The sequence below is a fragment of the Hemiscyllium ocellatum genome, chromosome 17 (genome assembly GCF_020745735.1).
Source record: "Hemiscyllium ocellatum isolate sHemOce1 chromosome 17, sHemOce1.pat.X.cur, whole genome shotgun sequence".
Classification (NCBI taxonomy): domain Eukaryota; kingdom Metazoa; phylum Chordata; class Chondrichthyes; order Orectolobiformes; family Hemiscylliidae; genus Hemiscyllium; species Hemiscyllium ocellatum.
The window spans coordinates 65,121,442-65,146,930 of record NC_083417.1 but is presented as its reverse complement, the minus strand read 5'-3'; the positions used below and the strand labels follow the sequence as shown (position 1 = coordinate 65,146,930).

The window sequence follows — 25,489 nt, the reverse complement described above, 5'->3', positions numbered from 1 at the left end:
AGACTTTTGCAAGCTGCAAACAATTGGCAGGTAAAAGGCTAAAAAAAGGAAGTGGAAATGGGATTGTGCCTTCACTCTGATTACCAAACCAGCAAGGCAGGTCAACTAATGGAATACCTTAGGTATGATGAAACTGGCTCAGAGTTAAAATTACACAATTTATGGCTATAAACCACAGATTTTGCAAAAATATTCAGTGTGGTTTCTGTAAAATGTCAGGTTTATATGCTGCGATTCCTAGACTGTAAAAATACTGTATTTTCTAAAATCTGTACTTAAGAGAAGGCTGTGAAGGAAATCATTTGCATAAACTTAATTTAAAATAGTTTTAAAGAGACATTGTCTCATTTCTAAACTAATTGGTCACTTTTGGGCTACAGGAAAAATGGAAGATTCAGAGATGGAAATAAATCCAAGGATTCTACCAACGTTCCTACGACTACAGCATATATATATATATATAGTGTATATATTTCCTCAACTATCAGCTACAGCCAGAATCCTGGCAGAATATTAACATAACAGCACAGTTACAATCAGCAATTATTGCCAGTCCTTATGGGTTACTACTGCTCCAGCGCACGACATACAAACCATTACAATCATGCCCTTTCAAGAACTGACCTTTTTTCTGCTTGAGGGGCCAGGACAATATAGCATTGCCTAAAACTCATCAGTAAAGAACTGGTTAACTCAATTGCATTTTACAGTTGTTTTGATTAAAAACATCAACATGTTTTCTCAATGAAGTATAGAGGATTAACAATCTCCCTCCTTAGGAAACTTGGCATTGAGAACCAATTAGTTAGGTGGCCATTTCGGTTTATGGCATCTGTAACAGTGCGTGCGCATCCAAACAGTGGCACACCAAAACAGGACCAGTGGACTTTGCTCACCCTGAACTCGTTTTTCTGTAGATTCCCACCTAACAGGACTCTGATTAAACAAGACCCAAAGAAAAAGTCTAAATCAGCCAATTCACACTTCCAAAGCAAAGTAATACTGCCTCTGAAACCAAATACAGCCTACCAATTCAGTAGGAAATTGATTTTATGTAGGTACCTGAGCTAGCAGTTGAGGTAAATATAATTTGATTATCCCAGGTGCCTTTTATACTTTGATCTTCAGGGTATCAAATAGCATCCCAAATTTTCCTTACACAAATACCCCAAATAAACAAACACAGAAGAACCCTCAGCAACTTCTATGTTCACCATTATGTGCATCAGGCCAAAGAACATTACAGCCCAAAAACAACAACAACAAAAAGAGGTACTTAGTTTACATTCAGGTGGAGCGTGGGGCTACATTCAGAAGAGTGTAGGGCTAAACGTACGAGATATTCAATATCAAATAATCCCTGAAAACAAAATGTATGCAGGTAGGCAGCCAAAACTTTTCAGTCACCCACAAATGGCCATTTTTAGGCTACAGAAGAGGCCAATAGTCTTCCTACCTGAGAGATTTTTCTTTAAATAAAGCTACAGGACAATTTTAATACTAAGAAACAAGTCTTTGGATTCAGGTCATAAAGGCACCAATTGCCTGGACACATTTGCACAGTTCCATGGAAATATCCAAACATTAAGTCAGCCCAACATCTGCAGGCAGTGAGGTAGGTCTATATATTTATGTAGTTTTGAAGTAGTCTCACAGCTCACACTTTACCATCATGAGGTAGATGACTGCAGCACAGAAAAAAAAAACCTGTCTTCTCTAGGGAAAACAATTAAGACATTGTCCCTGAGCAACAATTCCACAATATAGAAAATCAAAGCACACAGCATTATTAAAACAAGAGGATACGATTGTTGCCAAAGTCGACGACTACTATCAGTCCATCTGGCATCAGGGCTATTCCGGATGGACGGTCCATCTGTCCAAAGCCACTGCCTTGGGTCCCGAACTTGCACAGGAAATTGCCATTTGGTTCAAAGATCTGAATGCGATGGTTCCTGGAATCAGCTACAATGATGCGGCCTTCTTGGTCAATAGCTACACCCTGAGGTCGGAGGAACTGACCGTTACTTGTGCCTTCAGAGCCAAGGAAACGTGCAGACTGGAAGTCAGGATGGATTACCAGCAGCCGGTGGTTGTTGAAATCTGTAACCACAAGGTGTCCTTCATGGTTAAAGGCCACTCCACGAGGAGAATCAAAATGCTTCCACAATGCTCCCTCAAAGCCATATTTACTTACAAAATTTCCATCTGGGCCAAAAAGCTGAACTCTATGATTGCGAGTGTCAGACACTAGGATCTTTCCATCAGTATTGACTGCAACATCCCAAGGGTAGTTGAACTGGCCATTCTTGCTTCCTTTCTCCCCAAATTTAAGAATAAACTGTCCCTCAAAGGTGAACACCTGAATGCGGTGATTGTCCTTATCAGCCACTACGATTCGACAATTCTGATCACAGGCAACTCCAGCAGGACGATCAAACTGTCCAGGCCTGGCTCCTGCTGTCCCAAACTTGTGGTGATAGGTTCCACTTGGTGTGAACACCTGAACGCGGTTGTTGCTACGATCAGCAATGATAATATAGCCTTCTTTGTTGACACAGACACCCCACGGTCGGCAAAGCTGTCCATCTTCATCCCCTTCTCCTCCAAAGGAGCAGATTGGAAGCCCAATTCCAGAGTAATTGCGACCTGCTTTGACAATTACTCGAAAAGGGCTGTTCTCAATATGCTGACCACGAATTGTCACTGAGACTACATGCTCTCCTTCCAGATGTGGGGAATAACTAACTGTGTAGGTGCCGTCATGATGATCGAGAACATCAGCACGAAAGAGACAGCCATCAGGACCCATGATAACAACCACTACCAAGTCACCACCAGACGATCTTCCTTCACCAGTGTGATCCTTGGTGATTACAGTGAAACTGCTCATTTTCCCACGTAATGCCCGTTTCAATCCTTCACCAGTTGCTGTAGATATTGGAGCATATGCACTGCTACTAATTATGCCCAGTGATTTGATGGCTTTGTATAGTACACCATCAGGTGGAATGAACGAAAGGGTGTCGTCGTCTTGAGGTTGTAGGAGATTCCGAAGTTTCTTCAAGTCTTGGATTTGGACAAACATTTGTTCTTTTGCCAAGAGGACATCCACATCACGCCCGTCCAATAAGGCTTTCTGAACACAATCTATCGTGCTTTCCAGCCTGGTTAAATTCTCACGCAGTGCTTCCACCTGAAGGTGCAGGGTTTTGGCCTTCATCTGCCGGATCTTTTCAACCTGTTCACATGGAAATTAAGGAAACTTTATTTGAAGTGCTGCACATTATTTTAACGATTTCACCAACTATAAACAAGCAACTTTGACCACCCATCCTGTTTTTTCACCTCTGTGGCAAAACTCTTACTATGGAATCTTCTCAATTTCTTCACACACAATACACAAAATAATACATTTTACTGAAAACACTGAGCTAAGTTTCAAATGTCAGACCATAGTAAAACAGCTAAATTAAAATAGAGTTCTAAATTCTCAACATTAAATCACAATTTTTATCTTATTGTCACTGGAGACATCTTACTGTGCATAAAATGGGTGCAGCAATGACATGTCAAAATACTTAAAGTTTGGGAGAAGATTTGTAGCTCAGGTGCTTGTTGTTGTGGTTCTGTTCGCCGAGCTGGGAATTTGTGTTGCAAACGTTTCGTCCCCTGTGATGTTTTCACAGAAGCGCTTCACAGGAGGCTCCCAAGCACTGAAGATGTCACCTAGACAGGGGACAAAACGTTTGCAACACAAATTCCCAGCTCGGTGAACAGAACCACAACAACAGAATACTTAACAGTCTGGAACACCATGTTTCAAAACAGACTATATAAGATTGAATTTTAAATTACTTCTAATATTAATACCTCTGCAAATACTAATGCAACACCTCCCAGCAAATGCCAACTTCAAAATTGAGCTAACCTGTATCTCTTCCTCAACAAGTTCACAAACTTGAGTTTCAAGACAAATTTCATGGATACAATTTCATGCAGTCTCAAGTATTCCACCATTTTTAAAAACAGTTTGTAGATTGTATATTAAAATGCCACCCAACAGTACTTAGATCATTCGCATTCTACTAGTTCAATGTGCTATCACCTCACTTGTGAAGAATGATCAATTACATAATACTGCTTACGTAATCTGGGCTATTACTCTTTCTCCTCCCCCCTTTTCTCTATCTGAACTATTGATTTAATAAATGAAATGTAGTTTCAAAAACTATTAATCTAGATTTGTGATCCCCCCATTTTTAAAAGTGTTTTCTGCTGTTCTCCCAAAGAATATCATCTTCCTCTACTACAATTCCAAGAACCTCCAATACATCACTCAAACTGCCATTCAATTTAATCATTGCATCCATTGCATTGGCAATCTCCTGCTGTGATTCTTCCATCCTCAATCTAGCGCACCTTTGCGCTAATGCCTCCATGCAAATACATCTTTCCTTAGATAATGAGGCCAAAACTGTACACAGTATTCAGAGTGCGGTCTGACTAGCGCCTTGTATAGTTGAGCAAAACTTCCCCATTTTTATACTTCATTCTCTTTACAAAAGGGCCAACATTCAATTTGTCATCTTAACCTTTTGCAATTTATGCTTGAAAACTGCCAAATACTTCTGTGCTGCCCCATCTACAATCTCTCTCCATTTAAATACTCAGGTGCTCCTCTTCCTGCCAGAAGTTGGCTGACTTCTGGCCATCTTCCATGTGTAAATTTCTAACTAACTATAGGCCAATTAGTTTAACATTAATGGCCAAGAATGAAGTTCTCTTCAAAGAAAAATGGGTTTTAGGAACCTTTAAAGGCAGATCACGTCTAAACTAAGAGTTCTCTGAATAAGGGAGGCTGGAGTGGTCGACCTGATCCAAATCCTTACTCCTATCCTTCCTCCCCATTGGAGGATCATTTGTTGTTTTTGTTTTAATGACTGGAGTACTTATTCAGTGACTGGAAAAGCGACATGGTGAGGCAGTAAAAATTTATTCCAAAGAGATGTTAGAACAAAAAAAGCAGGATCTTATTTGGAAAGCTTTCAAGATGGCAGAACAAGCAGCTGGCAAACAAGCCAAATGAGAAACCTCCATTTTGTAAATGGGAACAATGCATTTAAAAATAGTGATGCTATATTTAGAAATCTCTGGTTTGACTTCAGCTGGAATGTTCAGGCACTGGAGAAGGCAGAGGTGAAGTTTACCGGGATAATTACAAAAAGAGATTGAAAAAGCTGTAATTAGTTTAGGACCCAGAGATGTTCAAAATTAGAAGCATTTTGACAACCAAAAACAAGCCCAAGAAATTTCCCCATGCAAATTAGGTTGAAAACCAAATGACAGTTTTTACAAATTTTGAAAAAGAACGAACTTTTCTTCAAAAGGTTAAAATCTGGAGAAGGGTAGTTATATCAGATTCCTTGGAAGCTTTCACAAAGAAACTAAAATGTGTTCACACAGAGTTAGATACAGAGGCATGGGGTAAAATGCTAGGGGAAACTCACTCAAACTAATTTGGACAGTTGTCACAAGTGTGACAAGCCAAATTACCTTCTACATTAAGGTTCCATCCCATTTAAATCTGCATCTTGAGCAGGTGTTAGATTCCAAGATTTGTTTACGAGAGAAAAGCTTCCCAGTATATCAACATCAATACAATCAAGAACAGATTTAAGTGGTCATTCATCAGATTCCATGCTCCCCATGACTACAGGAGAGTCAAAGCAATTAAAGACAGTTCTCTAATGTCATTTGAGGGAGACCACTATGTCTTTCCCCACAACCCATTGCCAGTGCAGGAACTCAAATATAACGTGCAGATTGTATTTGACGCTGCCAGCCATTGTTCAGGCTAACGACAGACTGGAGTCAGTCTGGGTTGCAAAATCAGTTCAAATGTAGTACAACACCTAGCCCCATTGTGCAAGATACTGCTGTTCCTTCACACTCAGTGTCAAACTCCTGGAACTCCTTTCCTAACAGCACTGGGAGGTATCCTTACACTCCAAGGACTGTAATGCTGCAAGGCAGCAGGTCACTACTACTTTCTCCAAAGCAACAAGGGACGAGCAATGAAGGCTGACCTAGCCAGTATTGCCCACGCTCTAAGAATGAATTAAACAAAAATAGCCCCAAAGTAACAACTAAACCAACACACAAAGCATGACATAAAAGTGCATTGCAGCACAAATCAGGAGAGGATGGGGTGGGGATGAAGTGGCAATAAGAAAATTTGATTTCCACGTGAACACTGAGCATTGGATCACAAACCAGAAATGCATCACATTTTTCATTAAACTTCTCACAGCAAGCTGTAAAGAGTGTCTGATATTCACTGCTTAGTCTTGCGGTTGAGGCAGAGACCCTCAACTCATTCAAGAAGAACCTGGTTCTGCACCTGAAAGCTCTGCAGCCTGCAAGGCAATGGACCCAGTGCTAGAAAGGGGTAAAGAATGTATAGTTAGTTTATTATCACAGCTCAAACGTGATGGACTGAGTTGCCTCTTCTTGTGCCAGAACTTTTTAATGCTTCTCTAAGTAACTCACCTTTCTTAACAGGTCACACTCACGTTCCTCTAGAGCCTTCTTGTGCCGCGAAGTAACTGCTTTGACTTCTGATCGAATCACTTGAGCTTTCATCTCTACTTGTTCCACCATAGCTCTGACTTTCTCTATACTGAGCTGTTTTTTTTGGGGTCAGGAGGAAGAAAAGAATAGAAACATAATGAACCAAAGATATCTTCCAATTTGTCTGCACAAAAACCCAATTTTCCCATGAAGGCTATAGCACTGGAGGTCAATGTCTTTATATTTTTATAGCTCTCCATAGCCAACTTTTATTGTTATGCTGTGTTAATGCAAGGAGAGACAGCTTTTGTATGGGAACACCGGTTAATGGCAAGTGTTAAGCCATTTGAAAATTTGTAAAGGGGTTGAAGGAATTACACCAAGTTACAGATTTAGGAATTACGCAGAAATCTACATCTTCAGCAACATTGTGCCTTGTGCTGACAGATCCTAAAGAATGGAGATCAGAAATAGTAACTGAAATTTTGCCCTTCACTAACCCAGGGTAATGCAGCCAGCTGTAGGACCCCACTGCAACACAAGGGATCAGCCTGTATGACTCAATTTTCACAGATTTAACCAGCTGCATCATTATGTCATCTGTACACAAATGTTCTAACATGGACAGTTGCTGCATTAATCTATCATACAACATTAACAAGAAATTTCTACTGCAACTGGAGCTGAGAGTTACTAATGCAGAACTATTCAACCAGTCAAATTTAATTCCCAGACTACTTGACACCCAACTAGATTTTCAAATGTAAGCTGCAGCAGAGAAAGGAGCTACTCAGAATGAACAGCAAAAGGATCAAATTCACTTTGGATTAGCCAGCTAGAAATCTCTACGTTCAGTGTTAACAGCTTGAAGGAGGGAACAGGTTGATTATCTCATTTTACAACAATCTGAAGTGTTTATTTTTAATCTAAATGGTTCAAATAACAAGCAGGAATGTTTGTGCACTGTGGCTCAGCTAAGTACCATTTGGAAAACCATTTCAGCAATTATCAAGGTTTCACTATTGTCATTCGGAACACTATTACAACACAGAAGCTTTCTTCCCACTTGAGATATCGAAACTCTTAACTTATTGCTTAAATCACATTCAAGAAATATTCCCAAAGCAGATTTATTGTGAAGACTGCACATTAGCTGCATCACTCAAGTCCCTCTAATTCACTTCAATAAAATAGAACATCAAGATACCTACAGTCAAGATAAGTTTAAAAATAGAAATTGAGCTGCTTTCCCTTCCTGATTGAAATGCTAGTTTGATAACATGGTCACATGCATTGGGTTAAGTTCACCAATACAAGCAGCAAACATTCAGATTTTTCGAAGTTCTTCAGTTTGTGATTATTTTGGTTGGTAACACAATTGAGTGCAACTCCAACACAAACAACCCACATTATTAAACCCAGAACATGGTGCTCCTTGTATAGGAAAATTAATGGGAAAGTACCACCACAGAGCCAGAATGACAACTACAGCTACTTCAGCAGATAATACATGTACACCTGAGCAGTAGGGTGTTGCATTGCTGGAGATGCCCCCTTTCAGTGAGATAGTTAATTAAGGCATTTGCTTGGCCACACTGATGTTACCCAGTGCCCAGGTCAGTGGCTAATCCTCAAATCAGTTATTACATTAGATTACATGTTCTTACATAATTCAACATCTCTATTTTCAAACTTCCCAAACAACCAAGTTTAACAGACAATTTCCTTTACCATTCTTCATTGTATAATAATTTATTTTCCAGAAGAGCGTGTCACAAATAGGATGGACAGCAAAGAGTCATGAAAGAAAAGACAGTAGCAACGTGGATACAATGTTAGCTGAGTGGCAGGAAACATCAAGGGCCAATGGTCCTATTTCAGACTGAGGAAAGTATATAGTGAGCAAGAACTTCAAACACATTTTGATGCAACTGCAACCTTTATACAACCCTTTATATTCTTTATCTATTATAAATTTTGGGCAATTCTCTTGACAGAAGGGAAACAACTCTTATTTTGAATGGACAGTGCATCTTAGAAAGCACTGTTCTAACTTGTCACTTACATCAAACTATAGCTTCTTCAAAGACAGTGCAAACTTAGTATGCAATTTATCCAAAGTTGACAAACCATTGGACCTTTGAAACAAACGCACAAACAGGCAGGAAGATATCAAATTACTTTTGTTTTATTTTCTAATTTTCTCATTAAAAAACAGTTGAGGCACATTAGCCTAGCTTAATTTTGACTGCATTTCTAGTCTTTGGTGGATTAACCATCTTTTAAAGTGATTAACATGAATTATTGAAATCTACAACAACAAATTGATCCCTTTCAATGTGTGCAGAAAATGTTAAGCATATTTCATTTCCAGCAGTTCAGCAACTTGTTTGCATTAGCTTTTTCAGAGCACAATGCAAGTAATTTCAAAGACCACAAGCCCCTGTGGAGTTTAGAATGTACAGCATCAAGCTAGAAGCAGAATTTGAGCATTTACACAAAATGATAGATCATATTCCAAGTATTTGTGGGCAGAGAAGAATTGTCCCACAGCTTAAGAAGGTTAATATCAGTCACTTTATTTAAAAGGGAACTACCAAGAAATAGGAGTGGACAATGCAGCACCTTGAGCCTCCTTTGTCATCCATTAAATTCATGGCTTAACTTTTGCCTATTCCACAGCTCTACCCCATCCTCCTATTTCTCAATTTCCTTGGTGTCCAAAAATTCAATGCATCATCCAGAGAGCTGCATAGCAGCCTGGTTCTGCATAGCCTCAAGTGATAGTATGCATAGTTTAGAATCAAATGGGCATTACACGCCAATGCAATAGGATTTATTTAAAACACAGGCTAGCAGTGCACAGAATTGGAATAGTGAAGACAGCTGCCCACACAGTGCTGAGTCAACAGCAGAATTGCATAGTTAATAATGCAGACATGTAATATCCAAATCCAAAATAGTTGCAATTCCAGAAACAAACATGTCAAGGAACTATGCCGCTACTAGACAAATTCTCTCCTGACAGAAGAGGCAATGCAAGCTTTGTTTTAAAAAAAAGAGAAGACAATTGGAAAACCAGCACAGGGGAAGGAATACTACTCCCAACATCTTGTGAAGTCCTCTTTTACCACCCAAGTCAATTAATTTTACCAACTGATCTTCAGAAGTTGATTTAAACAAAAAGCAGAAAGCCTAACTTTTATTAAAATTACAGACTCATCAAACCAAATTAAAAATCAACCTCACGATCAATGGATGCATACACATGGCCAGGGTTAAGGGATAAATTTTAAAAATTAAATTGAAAAGAAAAAATAAAATTGTACTTTCTTATAGATTTCTAATTTCTTACAGACTAGAAGTCTTTACTCAGAATATTCAACAATTCAATAACTGGAGAGAAATGAGAGAGAGTAAAATAAAAGACAGATGAGTGTGGAAGCTTCCAGCATTACACTTTCTCCTGCCAAACTCAAAGTCTTTAATAAACAGTCACTGTGGTTGGCTGATTAGCACCATTCCTCCCATGACCAATTCAACATCCAATCAACTGCCACTCCTGTGCACAGCAACAGTCAGTTCATCTATAATGCCTTTAGATCAGTAAATAATTTGCATTTCATTCCAGGCCAGTTCAAACAGAGCTCTTGTTTTTGCTCTGTTCTTTCTTTAAAAACAAGCTGCTGTTCAAAGTTCAATCCTTATTCTCAACCCTGTTCCAAACCAAAAAAAAGAGGAAAATACAAAAAGTGGCAGTCTCTACAGAGCACAGGATGGAAGTATATTCTGATGGGCATTTGAGCTACTAGAATTGGACTTAAGAAATACCCTTATCATCGTTAGTAAGCTTTAACACGGTGTTCTCTAGAGAATATCTTAACTGTGCACCAAATGGCCATTTAAAACAAGCTATCAGTATTCATAACTCTCAAACACTTATCATTAAACCAACTTTTCTCTGGATCATAGATAGGAGTGGCGAGGGCTGTTGACCCAGTCAAGAATGGGCACCAAATCTCTAAGAACACATATCAGCTCAGGATGTGATCATCACCATCTAGACTATAATCCGTAATATGTAATTTCAGCCAGAGCCTAGCGGGATGCCAACTTTTAACTCAGCGTGAGAACATTCCACTTTGCAGTGACTAAAAACTCAAAAACTACATGGAAACTAAATGAAATAATCCATGAGATTTAATTGAAAGCCTGTCTTTACTCAGTAGTAATCAGATTAGATTACTTACAATGTGGAAACAGTAAGGCCCAACAAGTCCATACCGACCCGCCGAAGCGCAACCCACCCAGACCCATTCCCTTCACCTAACACTATGGGCAATTCAGCATGGCCAATCCACCTAACCTGCACATTTTTGGATTGTGGAAGGAAACCGGAGCACCCGGAGGAAACCCACGCAGTCACAGGGAGAATGTCTAAACTCCACACAGTCGCCTGAGGCAGGAAATGAACCCGGGTCTCTGGCGCTGTGAGGCAGCAGTGCTAACCACTGTTCCACCGTGCCGCCCGCAAATGTTAGTGTCTTATTTTGACCAGTTACAGATCGAGAGAGTACAACAATTACCAAATACTAAATTTGACTAGGAGGTCCGAAAGAAAACTTCATTTCAGGTGTAGAATGCACGGCTTTTTAAAAAAGTTCTTTCATGACATCTCATCAGGTCACTAGAGCATTTACTGCTTATCCCTAATTACTTCAAGGTGGTGGCAAGTTGCTTTCTTGGACCACTACACCCCATTCGGTGTTAAGTACATCCATATTACTAATAGAAGAGACAAATCTGAATGAGGTAATGAAAACAAGGGGCTGGAAAAAACTCAGGTCTGGGAGAATCAGAAGCTAATGTCTGAGCCTCCAAATCTGCGTTTCTTGAGCACTTCTGTATTCATTTCAAATTTCCATAGTCCACAGTATTTTACTTTTTTTGAAAATAGTTCAACAAGGATCAACCAACAGCCACATTCCCATTATGATACCACTTAAAGGTCAAAACTTTCCTTCCAATGTGAACCTCAAGCACGCAATCTTAGCCTTATGTTTTCAATCAGTAGTGTAGGAGATGATAGTGCTGAAGCATCATAGGAGTAAATACTCTAAACCAAAAACAGAAAATTCAACTGTCCAGCAATAGGTCTGATCAATTCCAGGTCACAGGCTAAACATGAAACTGCAGCCCCCATATTGGGGGTGAATTAGAGGGGGGGAGGAGAGAGAGAAGAGAAAGACAAACAAGGTCGGGGGGAGAGAGAGAGAAAGGGATGGGTGGGGTGGAAGAGAGAAGGCAGGTTTGCAAAATGGTTTTTGTTAAAAAGTAAAAGATCCTAATGTGGTAATTTATTACATACAGGTTTAAACAGGCAAGTTTTGATTCGTTTCCCTCCCAATCTTAAGTCATGCAATCCTGCTGACACACAGGTCAGAATCAACTCACTCATTTCATTGGCTTCAAGTCCTATCCCACACAAACCCTTTCAGTTGATTGTCGACTCATAGCTAACCCAGAAATTCCATAGCACTATGTTCCAACTGAGCTGCTCATCAAAAGGTCTAGGTTTAAATCAAGGGAATTTAATGTTAAGCCACCTGCCGAGGTTTGTCTGCTGTAAGTTGTTCATTAAAAGCAGGTCAGAAGAGTGAGATCCATTTTAAGAATGATGGCCTATACAGAGCTGGGTGAGGTTGCCGTGTATTCATTTCAAGCGTAACAATCAAATTAGGTTCAAATAATCAATGCAGCCATCAAAAAAAAAGCTTCCTCTTTCTGATGTGAAGTTCATGCACACAGCTCCTAATGTGCAGAATTTTTATGTATTTAACATTGTATTTCAAACCAATTTTCTAAAAAAATCAATCAACACTACATTTCACAGCAAGGGAGTCTAATTTAAGACAACAAACTGCACACTGTCTGCCTAACTACTGCTATAAGGAACGTCTCATCTGGTTCCAGTATACTTTTTTTCTAGTTTTCCTCCAAGAAGAGGACAAAGTAGATGTTTTGATTCACTGAAATGAGGCACACATCCAGTAAGTCACAAACCAATTACAGATCACCTTAGCATGTTTGTTTTCAAGTGTTATCCCAGTTCTAAAATGTAGAACGATTGATGGCCTGAGTGTAATTACATAGCATGACAACAACCACAGACCTAGGAAATGATCCTAAAAGGATTGAACGCTGTCAGCCAACATAGCAATGTAGCTCCTATAAAATCATATCCAAAGCCACAACTTTTCTCTTTGAAGCCAAGGATAGGAATCTTGAGGTGGCTTTGATTCAGTTGCTTTATGGTTCAAGTCAGTATGAAAGGGGCTCAGGCTCCAGGTCACAGTACCTTGATAATGAAAAAACAGGCTGGTGCCAATCGCCACATGAGCAAATACTTGTGTCTTTATTTACTATTTTAAATTGTTTTAATTCTCTATAACACATTCACAATCTCAAACATGGTCAAAAGTTGGCTTACTACTCACCAATGAGAAAGAGACTTCTTTGTGGATAGCTATTGATCTAGTATAAGTGAATTGTACTCAAACACAGTGGCTCAGCGATTAGCATTGCTGCCTCTCAGCACCAGGGACCCAGATTCGATTCCATCCTTGGGCGACTGTCTATGAAGTTTGCATGTTCTCCCTGTGTCTATGTGGGTTTCCCCCCACATTCCAAAGATGTGCAGGTCAGGTGAATTGACCATGCTAAATTGTCCATACTTGTTAGGAGCATTAATCAGTCAGAGGGGGGTGGGTTACTCTTCGGAGGGTCGGTGTGGACTTGCTGGGCCACTGTAGCGGATCTAATCTAAGAAAAATCTGATCTGTTAGAGCCATAGGGATGTACAGCATGAACAGACCCTTTGGTCCAACCCATCCATACCGACCAGATACCCCAACCCAATCTAGTCCCACCTGCCAGTACCCGGCCCATATCCATCCAAACCCTTCCTATTCATATACCCATCCAAATGCCTCTTAAATGTTGCAATTGTACCAGCCTCCACCACTTCCTCTTGCAGCTCATTCCATACACACACCATCCTCTGTGAAAAAGGTGCCCCTTTAGGTCTCTTCTATCTTTCCCCTTTCACCCTAGTTCTGGACTCCCTCACCCCAGGGAAAAGACTTGGTCTATTTATCCTATCCATGCCCCTCAATTTTGAAAACCTCAATAAGGTCACCCCTCAGCCTCTGATGCTCCAGGTAAAACAGCCCCAGCCTGTTCAGCCTCTCCCTATAAGCAGTTTGCAGCTTTCCATGGACACTGGCAATGGTCAGAAAAACAGGAGCAAGGTACTGGCTTTGATTGACAGTTGCATCATAGACTTTGGAGATGGGCACACAATCACAGAAAGCTTGTGGACAGGGGTTTCAGAATCTCAGAACTAATACAACCAGCAAGTTACTGAATTCATCAGGCCTGCAGTTTCAGTGCCATTCCTCTGCTTTCTCCCTGTAACCATGCACATTCTCTTTTCCAGTAACAGTCTCATATTCCTTTGAATGTCTCCACCACAGTCAGCGCATTCCAGATCCTAACTATACACAAGTATTTCTTCACATTTTTGCTTCCATTTCAGATTACTTTTAAGTCTGCATCCTCTGTTGTCTATCCTTTCATAGACGCAACATTTCCTCTTCATCTACTCAGTCTGATTTTGAATACTTCAATCTGACCCCCTCTCGGCCTTCCATTCTCCAAGGAGAATAGCCTCAGATTTACAAAACTAATCTGCATAACTGAAATTCCTTTCCTCTGAAGCATTCCCATAAACCTCTTGTGCATTCGCTTCAACGACGCACAGCCTTCAAGTGTAACACCCAGATAGAAGTACAATTCTCCAGAGGCCAAACTAATGACTACAGAAGCTCAACATAACATTCCTCTTCTTATCTATGCCTAATTAATAAAGCCTCAGGTACTGCTGCATTAACTGCTCTCTCACACCTGTACTGCCAGCTTTAATGTATGCACTTACATGGCCTCTGCTCCTGTATCCCCTTTGGAGTCACCTTTTTTGAAGTCACTGCATGGTCTTCACCTCTCCCTTCTCTGCATTGAATTTCATCTGCCCACTTGCCTGTGTCATTTTGAGGTTCTGCACTTCAGTTTACAACATTTCAAAGTTCTGCATTTTCCATGCATGCTGAAATTGTGCTATTGACTTCAAGCTGCAGAATGTTGTCCAACCTGCCAGAGAAAATTAGAATTCCTAGATAATGGCACAAATGATAATAAGCTATTGAATATAGTTTCACCTTTCAGCAGCATATTGGGAAAGTCTCTGAAAACTATTCGCATTTCATCTACAATGAAAGCTTCAACATCATGTAGAACACTCAACAATCTGTGCTAATCAGAAGAGCTTGGTAAATTCTGAACCTGTGTTACACAGTAGAAGGGAAGAGATGATAAAAATCACAAAGTTGTTATCCAACAGGTTTAATTGGAAGCACTAGCTTTCAGAGCACTGCTCCTTCATCAGGTGGTTGTGGAGTATACAATTGTGAAAGACAGCATTTATAGCAAAAGGTTACTGTGATGTAACTAATTATACATGGAAAAATACCTTGATCATTTGTTAAGTGTCTCATCTGTTAGAATGGCTAATGATAGTTTCACTTCCATATGTAAATTGCAAAACTTTTCTCAGGTTAACTGTAACAATTGGTGTCAGCCAGATAAGATGTTGAAGGTGTTAGCCTGGTGTTCTGTCGTCTGTGCCATAATGTTTAGACTGATTCTAATCTAAAACACAAGAGTCTTACATGGATTCATGCAGTTTTTAAGTATAATTAACACTGCAAGTACAAATTCACCTCACAAATGCGTGTGTGTGCATGCGGGTGTGTGTGTGTGCGCGCCTGTCTGGGGTGGGGGGTTGAGAGAGTCTGAGAGAGAGTGTGTGTTTGTCTCTTAGGAAGAGGAAACAAAAGGTGGGTATTTTATTTTACACATCAAGGACAGCACTATTTTTATGGAGTATCTTGTGTAAATAAAACCAATGATTATTCACTTTGCTAAAACGTATATTCAGCCCACTTCAAACAAGAGCATTGTATGACCCATTCCAGTGGCTAGTGTACAAAGTAAGATTGCTGAGTAATGATCCCTTAGTTTTTACCATTATTTATCCAAATAAATAAGTAATAAAGATTGCATGTCGGATCATTAAGCAGATGATGTTTTTGTTGTTTGCATGTGACTGTTAAACCTGAACTGTAGAAAATATCAAGATTAAGATCTAAAAGCAGGAGTCTTTGATTACTATTGTAGCAGCCTTTTTAAAAATACACTTACTCACACCAGGCTTGGCTCTAACACCCCATAATAACAGTTAACATGTGTTAGGTCACTGTAGAGACGTACAGGAAAGCAAATGCCATTCATGGAACTAGAAAGCAGATTCCATTTTGGGAACTATACCCAGCAGGAAAAGGAGTTGAAAATGACCTAAAATTAATGTCATTTCTTCAATCAAAGCTTCTTTGAAGGGCTGATATACTTCGCCAAAAAGCCAGGGAAATGCAGATGCAGAAACCAGATCAGGTTAAGAGTTCAGTCTGATTTGCAGTCATTACAACGTCAACTTCTCTGGTCAGATTGAGCACAGAGTTTTAAGAAAAGGAGATAGTAGTGGCAAATTTAAGACAAAATCAAAAGATAATGAATTCCACTCAATTTATAACTCATCTTTTTAAGCATCAGTTTGATAAGTAGAGCCTGTATGATTTGAGAAATAAAAAAAATTCCATTTCAGTGGAACTGATAACTAATCAAATACATTCAATTGCTAATACTTGGAAGTTGCAGATTTCCCAACTTTTTAAAAACAAATTGACTGTATAGCTAGAAAGAAATTAATTACAGTAGATATGAAAATGCATTATGTCCCATGAAGGCCCTTAAGAATTACTTAGGCAAAGTTCCCAGCTTTATTTCACTCCAAAACTCAGTCTGCTCCCACACTACCAAAGACAAAGTACATTTCTTGTACTTGCCATTCAACTCCCACCAAACTGCAGCTGATTCATATTAAAAACATGGTGACTCATCAAATCAAGAGAGTTTACAGCCATAATACCACAAGAAAACAATTAACACACCCAAAGATACTTAATTTTCTTTTATATATATTATATACACACACACACTATTACAAAGCTGCATTTATCACAAAAGAATAGAGAGTGGATATATTCAACTTGTCCAATTAGCTAAGATTACAGTGAAAGCAGAGGCACTTTTGACTAAACCAAGTTCAATTCAATCCTCAAACAGATTAACGTTCACTAAATACCATGAACCCTTGACTGTATGTTTCCTTTCCAAGTAGTCTCAAGACACAATCCAAAGTTATCAATTAATTGCTGCCCCAACTTATTCAGCATAGAAATCAAACTAGACACTTCTGCAATTTGTGCAGCTCAGTACAGAGGGGAGGGAGGAAGGGGTAGAGCATGAATGGAAAGAGTATATTTGAAAATGCGTTATCAGAATTTTGTTGAACAAAGGATGCAGATTTCAACATATAAAGTACAGCTTTCTAGGGTCTAGTAGCTCTCAACTTGGTGAGAAACTACCACATTGTCACTCAGCTGCACAGAAATAAATAAGGGTGTTGGTTCAAATGGAGTAGCCGAAAACAAAACAAAATCAAGCACTAAAAACATGACTTATCTTTCAGCATTCGCCTTAAATTGAACCTCTTAAGGAGATTCTATAAGTCAGCACAATCTAATGATTCAAATGGGTGAAATAGGCTTTCCAAGCCAAAAAGAAATTGAAAAGAGGATAACAAAACCAGTCCTGGAAAGAACTTAATGACTAGTTACAAATTTTGGAATCAGCAACAGAGTAGTGGTAACAACTCCACTCACTTATAATAGCTCTGGTCTCAACTACAAAAGCATACATGTACATTTTCTACACCTACCCTGGTTCACAACAGGTCTTGAACAATGATCAGAGTTTAGATGCAGAGAAATGTCAACTTCTCACAAGGTGATTTTAAACGGTTTTAAATCTTGCACTTGCAGGCTACATTTTCTGCTTGTCCTAATGTACATTTATAACGTTGTGTCTTCATCATTAACTACAGCAGCATGTTCAGTGGCCAAATAGACAGCACACCAGGGTTTCATGCTCTAACTAGTAACCCATTGGTGGAATGACACACTAACTTGGCTTTTCAAAAAGAAAAGATCAGGGTCCTGCATAATGCCCCGAAACTCACCAGAATGAAATAATCTCCCAAACATGCAAGGCATCACAAAGTTACTACCCACAAGGAACAGGGTATCACTCTAGGGCTTAACTTCAGGGGAGGAAACAGAATGCTAGTATTTAAAAGCACGACAATGCTAATAGTTCATTGCATTTTTAAAGAAGGTATTTCAACTTGGCTAGATATGTACTATTTCCATAAAGAATGAAAAATCTGATTGTACATCAAAACCCAACAAGTACTCTATTTATCCCTCGGACTAGCTAAATCCAAACAGAAAATATTTTCCCAACAGTAAGCAATGTTTGTGCAAGATAAAGATTTGGCAGTACTTGCATGTAATTTAAACAGCTTCACACAATAAATACACCTTCAGCCAGTATTCATTCCATTTTGAAATCACAAAAACGAAAAACCAGTTTGACACAGTATGCACAGATCATGTTTGAATATTCAACTGAAGTGCACAACCTTTAACAACCCTTATTTTATCATTGTTTCAATCCCAAACAAGTTGAGATATGGTAGTTGTCAAAATCCAAGAAATGTTAGGGCAGTATAGTAGTTTTTAAATTAATTCCACATCTAGTGTTTAATTGCATACTGGTGGTGACATCAAACGAGAAGTAAAAGCTGAAATCTGTTTGTTGGAATGGAGGAACGCATCATGTCATGTGTGTCTCAACTAGACTCTAGTTCCATCCTTCACCACCTGTGTAAGTTCAAATATTTAAGGAAACAGATGTCAGCACATTTACATAATTGATAGCTCAGCCATAGAAAGAAGGTCTGAAGTTCAATTACTGGCCTGTCTCCAGTTAGCCCATCCTTGCCAGCTATCAGAACTGATCTCATTCTCTGGGCTCAGCAATGATTCACTGGCCACGTATCCTGTGTGCAAACAACTAAGCAAACCTTTACCAGGTATGCACACTTTACCACGACAAATGGTTCAAGTGCCATACTGGAAGGTGGAAAAACGTTGTTCAATGGAATATAGCATATTTAGACATAACGTTAACTTAGCTTAGGGTTGGGACCTGGGGAGTTAAACACAGGCTTCAAGAGGTAAGCTGTAACCTGCGACATGCTCAGAAATGAATTTAAAAGGATTTTCTTTGAAGAAAACTTAAACACATACGCACGAGATTATAAATTTATTGCTATCAAACAAGGATACACAAGCTGAAGAAAGCACAGCATATCTTAAGGGAAGGGTGGACTTGTAGCAAATAGAGCTTCAACATACATAGTTTAGAAGTAGATTAGTAAACTTGCAAATGGATTTTAGGAACTCTGGGGATAGACAACCAGCAAAACTTCAAGTAGGAAGAAAGAATAAATCTAAAAAGGCGATGCAAAACGTGAGGCATTTACAAGCTAAGCTGAAAACAGACCTGAGTTTGCAAACATGAAGCCCGACTGAAACAAGGGCAAAACAAACAGATTTATTAATACAAGAATGGTGGAGAATTACAACCTATCTTTTTTGGGCTTAAATGTTCACTTTTACAAACCTGAATTGCCTGTCGTCCTTGCTGTGCATCTGCTAATAACTGTAGGGTAATTTCTTTGGAGTCCTGTACGGCATCCTGGAGGTAGACAAAGCTGTGCCCTACATGACGGCTCATTGTGCATTCTCGACAAATTGGGACAGCGCAAGTATCACAGTACAGACGCATCACCTGGAAGAGGAGAGGGTGACAATTTTAGTTAAGTTAAAATAAAATGAGATCAAAATTGAAACTTGCTTTGAGCAAAACATTGAGAAAACAACAGATTCTAAAACTCTTGGAAAAGCAACTCCACGAATCAAAATAGCACTAACGTTTCCAAAGAAAAGAAGTATTCCAGAACGTGCAGAAATGATCTTTTATCTCCCAAAAAGCATTGCTTTTTCCAGATAAAACAATTTCCAGTTTATCTTTGTTGTGCACCTGATGTCCATGCCAAGGCTGGTGAATCAAACAGAGGGATCCTCTGACTCCCAAGGTCAAATTAGTAGGTAGCATGAAAAAGTCTACTCGGAGACTACAACTGCTTTGTGGTAAGTCCCTTACATCCCATTTTCCCCCTATGGCAAACAGAATGGCCTTCACTTAGCATTGCAATAAAAGGATAAGAGAAAATATGAAGAGTGGTAGTATGATTGCACAGCTTAAGTTCCTGAATGGGCTTGACAGGGTGAACATAGGAAGAATATATGCTGGAGAAACTGTGGAGGTGAAACAGTTTCTTTTGTTCTTGAAGGTCAGCCCAGAATTTGGGACAATCATTTGAAAATTAGAGTTCATTCTCAGGACAGAGATGGGATATTTCCCCCTCTCTACCATTGAGGGGCTCTGAAATGGTCTCAGAAGATTGTGAACATGAAGTTTTAAGTTTTTGCGAGAGGTAGATTGATTCTTGGTAGATAAGGGAATCAAAAGGTCATTGGGGGTCGCTGTAATTCAGAACAAACAGATCATCCATAAACTCCATTGTCGAGCAGACTGGAGTGGCCAAACTGGTTTCTATTTTGTATGTTCAAATGCCAGTATTAACTCTCACCTTGCTCCCCCACCCATACCTAAACACTAGAAAATAAAAATGCACATCAGCCTGCTGAGAAATTTAAGGCAGAATTAAGCTGTGTTCCTCACAGCTCTTACTGCTATCACAAGAATTAGCATATTTTCTTTTGCAAAGCTTCTGGAGTCTGAATGGTCACAACTCAAACCACCAGAAAAACGCACTGCAGAATTTCAACACATATGAACACAATTAAATTAGGAAATACAAAAGTGAACTATTATTATAGGTAAATTGCAAGCTCCTGACAACGTTCAGCTGACTGCTAACTGAATTCAATGGAGAAGGAACAAATTGCATCCGGGAAACAGATTTCAAGTTGGGTTAAAGATGTTAATATTCTTTCCAATTTAAAATATCCATTCTCATCTCTAATTCCATGGAGACAAAGTTCAGATACACATAGCTCCCTAGCTTAGTTTGATGCAAAAGCCTCAGCATCATTGCACTGGCAAAGTTTCCATATTCTGTTCACATAATCTGCCTGCACTACCCTTACCCTACTCACTAGATTCTCATGGATGATGAAGCTAAAATTGGAACAATCGAGTGATGAAAACGTGAGACTCCGGTTTCCCCATCGTGTACACAAGTGCTATTGACTGCATTTGCAGGCTCCACCCCTCCCATTAAAAAACCTAAAGCAATAAACTATGATGCCTTTCATCTCTCCTGAACAGTTCTTCAAAGCTTTCAGCTGGCTTCTACATTAGAGTACCACCTTCTGTCCTTAAATGGCCCTGATATCTAAATTTTAGGGGGGGAAAAAAAATCAAATCTCCGTATTAACTGAAATCAAACTAAATCTAGTGAAAAGTGTAGAACTTGAGGCATTCCAGTCACTTACCCACAATCCAAAAGAAACCACACTAAATACTTTCAAGACACAGCGAGACTACCAGCTAACCAAGCTGAGTAAAATCCTGTATTGTATGGAATTACCATGCAAAACAAAAGCTCTATTTCCATCAAAATTCTTCTTGGAAGAGTGGGGAGCAAAGAAAAGGAAACATGATCAGGAGGTCAAGAGAATCTCATTTCACTCCTTCCTCCAAAGCAGTACAGCAAAGGAGGATATGTAAAATGCCTCAATGAAACCAGTGCAAAGAAACTGCTAAATTCATGAATGGCTCCTCTGGTGGTCACACAAACACAGCTTTCTTTCAGCTTCTACTTTTTAATAAAAAGAATATGATAGGATGCAATGCTTCTGAAATCTAATAGTGGCAGCATAATGAAGTAGTGGCACTATTCATGCCAAGCACCAATAAATTTCACATCTATGCTAAGTGCTGGTATTTTAAAGCTGCAAGATTATTCTGAATAAACAAAAGACTGCCTGAAATTTGAGACATTTACCTTCTAGAATCTAAACGGTATTAGGTCATATAAAGTGGTTTAGATTTTGTACAATAATGGGCATAATGACATCAAGGATAAATTGCACCATGGCACACAGACTGATTTCAATTGCTGCATGGAACACACAAAGGCACTTCACAGAGCTATTGTAAAACAAAATGACATACAGTCACATCCCAAAAATGATGGATCATACGAGTAAAAGCTTGGTCAAATATGAAGATTTAAAAAGAGTCCATTAAAGGAGGAAGGGTGCAGGGTGGGATTTGAGCATTTGCAGCCTCGACAACTTAAATTCTAAGTTTTATGATCCAGCCCACTAGGTATCAGTCCATCAGCTTTGTGACATCTACAAAAAAACAGCGCACAATATAAAAAAAAGTGAGGCTGTCATTACATTCTTTTCATCTCTAAATATACCACCAGATGCATTAATTTAGAGGGATCTTCCCAAGTGATCCTTGAATTGTCACTACACAATTCAAAAAATGCATAGATGCAACTTTTTTTTTTGAAAAGCTCAGTCTCTGGATTAATCTAAACCTTGAATATGCTACATAACTCATGCACTGTGTCTTTGCTGAATAGCAACCATTTTAAACAGTTTTGAAAAACTTCGGGTCAAACAGGAATGCATTCATTGCAAACAAATACTCAGTTTATTCTCAAAGCTTAGCTTCTCCCTCATTAAATTTTTTGGCCATCTTTTGCTTTTTGAAATTCTCTCAAATCACCTAGCCTACCACTAATCTCTGCTACAGTGGACATTTTCTCTTTTTCATTTTGATGTTATCCTCAACTCTCTGGTTAATGAGGGTTAGCTTATCTTCTTTCTAGAATCCTCCTTCCTCACATTTTCTTAAATGCCTGCCATTCCTGGTAAACTCCTTTCCCAGTCCACTGCCGCTAGCTCTGCCACATTCCTTTATAATTACCCTTATTTAAAACATTGCACATTTGTTTCCAACCCGCGTTCATCCCTCTCAAATATAATACTAAAGCCTGCCATGTTACTGTCACAGTTTTCTGCAGGATTTTTAAAAAACTGACATCATTTATTAAACCTGCCTCATTACATAATACCAGATCCCAAACAGCCAGATTCTTAGTTGAATCCACAATATATTTTTCTTGGAAAGTATCCTATCAATTCTTCCTCAGGCTACCTCTACCAACCTGACTTTGTGAAAGTGATTACTTCTTCTAGTCAATAGTTGCACAGGCACAAAAAGCACCAGTATCCAAAAGCCCTATTGCAAACATAGATGGACCCATGATGATAAAATGTACTGCTTTTATTTTCAACGTGTACTCATTATCCCCTGCTTTGCTCTGTCCTACCACATAGCTTGATAGGGGGGGGTCTATGCACTACTACTTACCTCCACCATCTGGCTTTTAGATCTTCTGATACAAGATAATTTCACTATTATACTTAATGCATTCCTTACTAATATTACCAAAGCATGTTTTCCTTCTGCAACGTCAAAATCCTGACTATTTAATTCTCCTTGCAACCATGCCACTGTAACGGCTATAAGATCACACATTTGTCCCCGAATTTACTTTTGTTCTAAATGCTACTTACATATAAATAAAAAGAATCTGTCTTTTTTTGTTTTTTTTCCCCCAACTTTGACCCTATTTACTGCTGCTTGGTACCCATTATCCCATTGTTTCACTCTAAGTATCAATGTCTACACATGTCTTAACAAAGATCAAAGTTTCAGACAATTTACAGTCCTTTACTTGAGAACAAATTTACATTTTTAACTGTGCTTTCAAATCTTGAAACTGTAGTTAGTTTGGAAAACAGGAATTACCTAAATATAGATGCATAACCACAACGTAAGCAAAGCTAATGATTTTATGATTCCACTGCACATTGAGATGGAAGAATAATAAAATCCTGATAACTGAATTTATAAGTATATAAATTTGGATTTGAGCCAGCTAAATTAGTGCTGGCAATATCCCAGCTGTTGTGAATACACTGTATTACACCTTGAACAATGGTTTGTGGTTTTGTTGACAAAGATAAGGTTTATAAAGCAACACCACACCATGAGCTGACTGTGCTCAAAACTAGAGATTAGGATTACTTCAGCAACCCATGTTAGCAGCTTTCCCAAATTCAGCTGCCAACTGGTTACCAGTTTAATCTTAGAAAAGACAGTGATATAGTAGAAATATCAGTAGTATTCGAGAAACGCCGACTAACACTCTGGGGATAAGGGCTTAAATTCCACCACAGCTGTTCACAGAGCTTAAAAATAAGACTGGAATTAAAAGACAGACTATGATAACGTTCACCAGATTGTTGAAAACTCAACTGGTTCAATGTTATTTGGAGAAGAAAATTTGTCATCCTTAGGCTAGCTTACATGTGACACCAAAGTTAATGAAGTAGGAGAAGAGGATTCCTCCTGCCCTCTGAAGCCTCGCAAACCACACAGTTCTAGGGCAGCCTGAGCACTTACACCTTGTTTTACAAAAAATCATAAAAGTTATTTCTGTAAAAGAGGCGAGGTGAACAAGTATATTTTGATGTCTTTGATTCTCAATTTCCCTCTGAAATAGGCATTGTAAGACACTCATTTTAAACGGCAATTTCAAGTAGGCAGGTAATAAACACTACCTTAGCCAGCGATGCCCACATCCCTCAAACAAATATAAGATTATAATTATTTCATCTCCATCCAGTATTTTACTCTCTTTTTCTAACAGTTTGGAATGTTAACCTAGTGAAAAGTTATCGGCAGTTTTGACTCAGGTCAAGAATGTTCAGAACAATACTAGCCACAGACTTCCATTCCAACAATTGAAATAAGACTGAACACAAATCCAGGGATGAGGCAACAACATTAAGTGCAACTTAGTAGGAAGACTACCAGTAATTCTAAGGAGAAACACCAGTGAGCTATAATTCTTAAAGTCTTCAGGCTAAAATGCATGTCAAATGTATTTCAGTTCAAAACTTAAAATGTGGTTAAAGTTGGCATCAGGAGGATATTGCAAAAAGAGAAAGTCTGAAAAACGCTGACAGTTTTTTCAAAAATCCTCTGCCTACCACAGCATGTTAAAAAAAAGCTTTAACCTCACCCTGATAGCAATCTGGTTACAGTATACAAGTGCTGTTCATTCTAACTTTTCTTCAACCTCACTGCCTACAGGGTGGTACAAATACAGGAACATTAACTCCCAGTTATTGACACTTCAGTATCTGGATGTGAGCCAGCTTCAACTGTTCTGGCAACATGCCTAGGAGTATTTTCATTATTGACATGATTTTCAGTGCTTAAATTCATTGGTTGAGAGAAATTGAGGAGTAAAATAGAAAGAAATCTGAAGGATTGAAGGAGCATACATGGCTTTCATTTAATTTCCTTGAGTTAGGGACAATGTAAACTTCTGATAAAAGACAGGATGGTAACAAGGCAAACACTCAGCACCTCAACATCAATTATTCTGCCCTATTGAGAGATTATCGCCTTCTCTAGACAACAGGAAGACTATATGGTCAAGGACCGTGCCAATACTGTTTGCAGAGCTCCAAGCTGAAGCAATATGATTGAATTTGATGCAATTATTCCATTACTCCAGGGGACAACCAGCTACTTCAAAAAAGGCTGATCACCAATGACAGCAATACAAGTTGTGTTAAATCTCTAACACCACTTCACCCTTTCTTAAAGTCTAACCGAAATAAGATTTTTAGCTAGTGCCGGGTTGATACAG

General features: G+C 39.0%; 1 protein-coding gene across 1 annotated transcript in view; it reads right to left on the bottom strand.

Moving 5' to 3' along the window:
- Positions 1–349: 349 nt before the first annotated feature.
- Positions 350–25,489, bottom strand: part of trim71 (tripartite motif containing 71, E3 ubiquitin protein ligase) — a 36,916-nt gene continuing 11,776 nt past the window's right edge. Inside the window, exons 2-4 of the mRNA XM_060837835.1 lie at positions 19,336–19,503; positions 6,553–6,687; positions 350–3,241 (exon numbers count right to left, since the gene is read on the bottom strand). Of these exons, the coding sequence (XP_060693818.1) occupies positions 1,790–3,241; positions 6,553–6,687; positions 19,336–19,503 (1,755 nt within the window). The 3' untranslated portion in view covers positions 350–1,789. The remainder of the gene's footprint in view (positions 3,242–6,552; positions 6,688–19,335; positions 19,504–25,489) is intronic.